The 4,786-nt window shown below is 32.3% G+C and overlaps 1 protein-coding gene across 1 annotated transcript; it reads left to right on the forward strand.

The window, feature by feature from the left end:
- Nucleotides 1-209: 209 nt before the first annotated feature.
- Nucleotides 210-1,278, forward strand: LOC134279986 (uncharacterized). The gene is made up of 2 exons (XM_062762389.1): nucleotides 210-329; nucleotides 527-1,278. Exons 1-2 carry the CDS (start codon nucleotides 296-298, stop codon nucleotides 1,273-1,275), a joined length of 783 nt encoding a protein of 260 aa, XP_062618373.1. The 5' UTR covers nucleotides 210-295; the 3' UTR covers nucleotides 1,276-1,278.
- The last annotated feature ends 3,508 nt before the right edge of the window (nucleotides 1,279-4,786 follow it).

A 4,786-nucleotide genomic window follows, 5' to 3' on the forward strand; every position in this document is an offset into this window, starting at 1 on the left:
GTTTTAAGCATGTTAAAAAAATAATGAGGAGCACACGGTGTACAAACATTATAGGGGGGTGGTTGATCTGCAACCATTTCATCATTTTATGTGAACGAAATATTCGAGCACCATGTGTAGTAAAGAAGATTTTCTGTCTTGGGACAATGACATTGATTTAGATGAACTTTTAGGTGACTACACAGACCATGAGGATAAAGATTCAGCAGAGAACTAATGCCCACCTGAGGTTCCAAGTTACCAGTGCCCAGACTGCAAGAAGATTTTGAAATCCATTTCAGGATTTCGGGGGCATATGACCAAACAGCACAAAAAAAGCAGAACAAAAGGTATGTACACATTTGACTTTTTTAAAATATGATTTTTGTTGTCTTTTAACAAAAATTAATCAAATTATTATAAAACATGTTGTTTCAAAAGACTTAACTGATTCAGTATTCTAGTGTATCTAAGTATCTAGTATCTAAGCTTAAAAAAAAAAACAATTTTATGTGTAACATATAATTAATTCTTATATTTCTTACAGCAAGTGATCATCGAGTAACCCAGAAGGCTAAAGAAGACCACAGATCACCTGCTGCCGCAACATTAGTGGACTTCGAGAAGATTTGTTCCGAGGCTAGTAAGAAAACACTTGAGAAGATGTGCAACAATCCAATGTACAAGTTGTTCGGGGACAATCGCATGGAGGTGTTGGCTAGATTTTGCAGCGACACAGACTTCCTGGATGCATTTTTCCTTAACAAACTCAAAGACATCTTCAGTCTCTCGTTGTGCGATTCCAGTGAAAGGGAGCTCTTCTTCTCAAGGATCCATGAGTTGAGACTGTCTTCCTGTGTTCAAAGTGAATGTGTTAATCTATTCAGTGAAAAAGGATGTGAAGAAAAGAGAGAAGACATTATAAACTTCCTTCAGGACTACATTCTCGAGATACCTAGTGAAATTCTTGGAGGCCTTCTGAAGGAAAACAAGAAAGTGTCCGAGGAACTATCATATCAGATTTCTACCAATGACCAAACAATTCTGTTCTACATATCGGGATTCATTGTGGCCAACCTGAGGAAGAAGTGTTACCGAATGTCGAAAGAAAATCGATCCGAGAGACTGAATCTACTTGACAAGCTGACCAGTAAGACCAGCAGTACAAACTTTGAAAATAGACCGATCTCGCAGGATCTCGTGACGTGCGAGATTTCAGCAGATTTTCACAGTTCAGTACTAGAGTTGCCAATCCCGTTAGTATATAGGTCCCTGCTATACCTTTTGACAGTTTGACTTTCTGACCAATGAATTAATTATTTTTATTGATAAAAATGAATTTGAAGCATACAAACATCACTTGCTGATACAGCTAAACCCCCCCCCCCCTTCCCGAAATATAAATGTATATATAGAGATTGTATAAAATCTGTGCCATTCAGTATTATGTTCAGTAGGTTTACTTTTTATGATGTGCTGAGAGAGACTTTTAAGTGAGCATTATTTATCTTTATAATATAAATTACCACCTCTGTCAGTTTTCGGTCAGTTATCCTATTATTTCAATTCTTTATTGGCATTAGGCATATATTTTACAGAATTGTGTTGTTAAAATATTTAACTAGAGCAAGTTTGTTTCTATAAAAAAAAGTGCATCAAAGGTTTATAATGTGTGAGCACAAGCATAAAGTAGCTAGTAAGTTTTTTAAAATAGTATTCTATATATCAGCAAAATATGGTCATGTGATGTTCATAAGCAGAAAATAGGAAAACAGCATGTTTGTTTTGATGTCATTATTTTATTTAATAGCTTCTATATTTTAAACTTTAAATTTATTATATATATATCCAAAACTGTACTATATGTATTGACAAAATAGATCTAGGTTAAGAATGCACTGGAAATATTGAGTTATTTTTGTTTATATAGACTCTTTTATTTGCATGTGAAGTACCGGTACTGTATAATCTATAGTTCAATTTTGTGTGAATAATAATAATCTTTTCAAATAGCATATTTGTTTTATACACACTGACTATGTTTTATAATATTCTAAACAAATTATTTGATACAAAACAAAGAAAAGCTGGAGACCAACACCTTGAGGTTAAAATTGCGGAAGATTCTCACGTGTGGATACCGAAAGGTATTCAATAGGGTCTGTAACTAAAGTTATAAACTTAAAAGTATAAAACAGATCACCAACACTTCGTGAGAATGCAGCAGTAAATTTATTTTGTTGACCGGTTTCGACCTGTGACGGTCGTCATCAGAACAAGTAAGCATGTAAATTTATCTACTGAAAATAAAATGCGGATGACGTTGCTATATACACAAAAAATGCGGATGACGTTGCTATATACAAAATAAAATGCAAATATACCATATACAAACTACATTAACAAATGGTATTTTGTAAATTAAATAGATTTACATTTTCCTCTAAAGTTTTTCTGACTTAAGATTTAGTCAGTAGATAACATTATTGTTTTATGATTAATAAAATCGTCCATAAATTGTGTGGATTGTTATTCTTCTGTTACATCATCAAGCTGTTTTGGTAGACTGTGACGTCACAATGGAAAAAAATACGGAGGGTTTGTACATGTATATAGAGTACGTAAAATTATACAAGTGGACATTAGATTACATTTCCTATAAATGTTGGGATAATATAAAATGTAGTTAGGTTTCATAAATTTCTACTTCTGAATAGTCCTATTTTATGGAGGACAATAATTGTTCATAAAATTACATTAAAATAATTAACATGTATTAATATAAACAAAGATAATTTCTTGTATAGAATGTTCAAAGTTTGATTGGGGAGTTTTATGATGAAATTGTTCAGACGAAACGTGAAGGGTATGTAGGTCCTCGCTACAATTCGTCCATTATATAAGGGGGGGGGGGGTGTAGATAACAATTACTGGGATTTTTTATTGTCCTTGAATGCTTTTGTTGATTCCTTATGGCTTCCTTCTTCTTCATAAAGTTTGCATTGCACTAATAGATTGTTTATATGTTCCATTTCGTTAGTATTTTCTTTGTTTTTAAGCTGGGATTTTAAATCAAGTATTTGTGTATTAATCGTATTAATTCTCGTATTCCAATATTCATAAAGTAAGTGGATGAGGCTGCGGCTAAAATTAAGGTGTGCTTCCTTTTATTTGATACTCAGGCAAATATTCACTACTGGTAAGATGATCACACACATGAACATGTCTGTGTATGAATGAACTGAATTTTCCTTTTGATCATGTTCCTAGGAAAATAATTATTTTCATCATTTTTTCATCAAAGGATTTACCATATAAGATGAATAAAGAAAAGGTAAGACCAGTAAACCAAAACAGGACCAAATAGGCCATGACTGAAGTTCAAGTGCATTCTGCAAGAAAGTGGACAGCCTAGATTTTGTTCTTTTCAAGGTAACCATTCAAATATGAAAGTAAATTAAGGACAAATGATACAAACAAAAAATGGATGCCTGGATGGTATATATTTTTTGGCATAATTTAATTGCAAATTAATGATGCTATTAATAAATTTCTAGAATATTAAGAAATTGTACACCTTCTGTGATGTTCAAAAGTCTGCCCTCTTGAAACTATGCTTATTAATCTATACAAATATTTTTCACTTCAAATTCCATTTTTATGCAAATATGAATTAAAAATTAAAAAGTACTGGAAGAAAGTTATTAATTTTACTGATTTAAACATGACCCCAGTTGTTATTTTCAAATTCTTTGACAAAAGTTTGTTTGTATCATCTCTCCTTAAATTGTTAAAAAATATATTTCAGTTTTATATCTAAATTTAAACCTTGCATATTTCTTTTTTTTAAACAAAATTTAATACCTATCCAGTAACAGAAGAATTATGATACATGTACTAGAATAAAGAAAACAACTTTCTAAAGGATTACATACACATTTAATTAGCTTGAAATCAGTGTATATTGGAAAGTGCAGGAATTATTTACCATTGCAGGTTGAGAAGGGATGCCATATTTTAGGTTTGAAACCAGGCAAGTGAAAGCTGAATTTCAACCTACTTCAACATACTTGTACCCAATGTCTTCAAGATATCAGTGTTTGAGATGTCAAAGTTCAAATATAACAAATATAATAAGACCATGTTTATCATATTATGTGATGGCTTCCTCAAATCTTATGCTGTATAACAATATGTTTTATAACTTATCAAGCTGTATCCAGTACCTTGCCCAAAAAACTCAACTCAGCATAATTCTCATTAACTAATTATCAGTGTTGTCAATGTAGGTCATTACTGGTACATGCCTGACCAACAAAAACTCTAAAATTGAAAAATCAGAGACAAGATTTTCAGAGCAGCAGAAACAGTAGAATTTGTCACGTAATTCTAATGATATATACTGTAGTTGAGAATACATGTACTCTAAATGTTGCATATATAAAAAATAAAAAAAGCAAAAAGTTCTCTTGTTTTCAGAATTTATATTTACACTTGTACATGTGAAAAAAAAGAAAGGAGATTGATATAGTTGGTGTGATGAGATGTTGGCAGGAACCTAGTAAAATGAAAGGAAGAACTTCCTTAAAATGATACTTGTGGGGGACAGTGTCTCATGGTGGGGGGGGGCATTGTTTCAACTGACTTTACAGAATACAAAAGATCCATTGCACACCTAATTGTTGATTATATGCCAAACACTATGTTTAAAGTTTTCCATTGTTGGATATTTATACCCCCCGCAAATGAAGTTTGGGGGGGTATATAGGAATCACCTTGTCCGTCTGTCTGTCTAGCTGTCTAGCTG

The sequence above is a fragment of the Saccostrea cucullata genome, unplaced genomic scaffold (assembly GCF_032062105.1).
Source record: "Saccostrea cucullata isolate Sc308-1 unplaced genomic scaffold, CSIRO_AGI_Scuc_v1 ctg5975, whole genome shotgun sequence".
Classification (NCBI taxonomy): Eukaryota; Metazoa; Mollusca; class Bivalvia; order Ostreida; family Ostreidae; genus Saccostrea; species Saccostrea cuccullata.

What these genes read in the sequence shown, in the direction of transcription:
- LOC134279986 (XM_062762389.1), top strand. Translation starts at nt 296, where the DNA reads ATGACCAAACAGCACAAAAAAAGCAGAACAAAAG. An exon ending in CAAAAAAAGCAGAACAAAAG is followed by an intron (nt 330 to 526) that starts GTATGTACACAT and finishes TATTTCTTACAG; the next exon opens with CAAGTGATCATCGAGTAACC.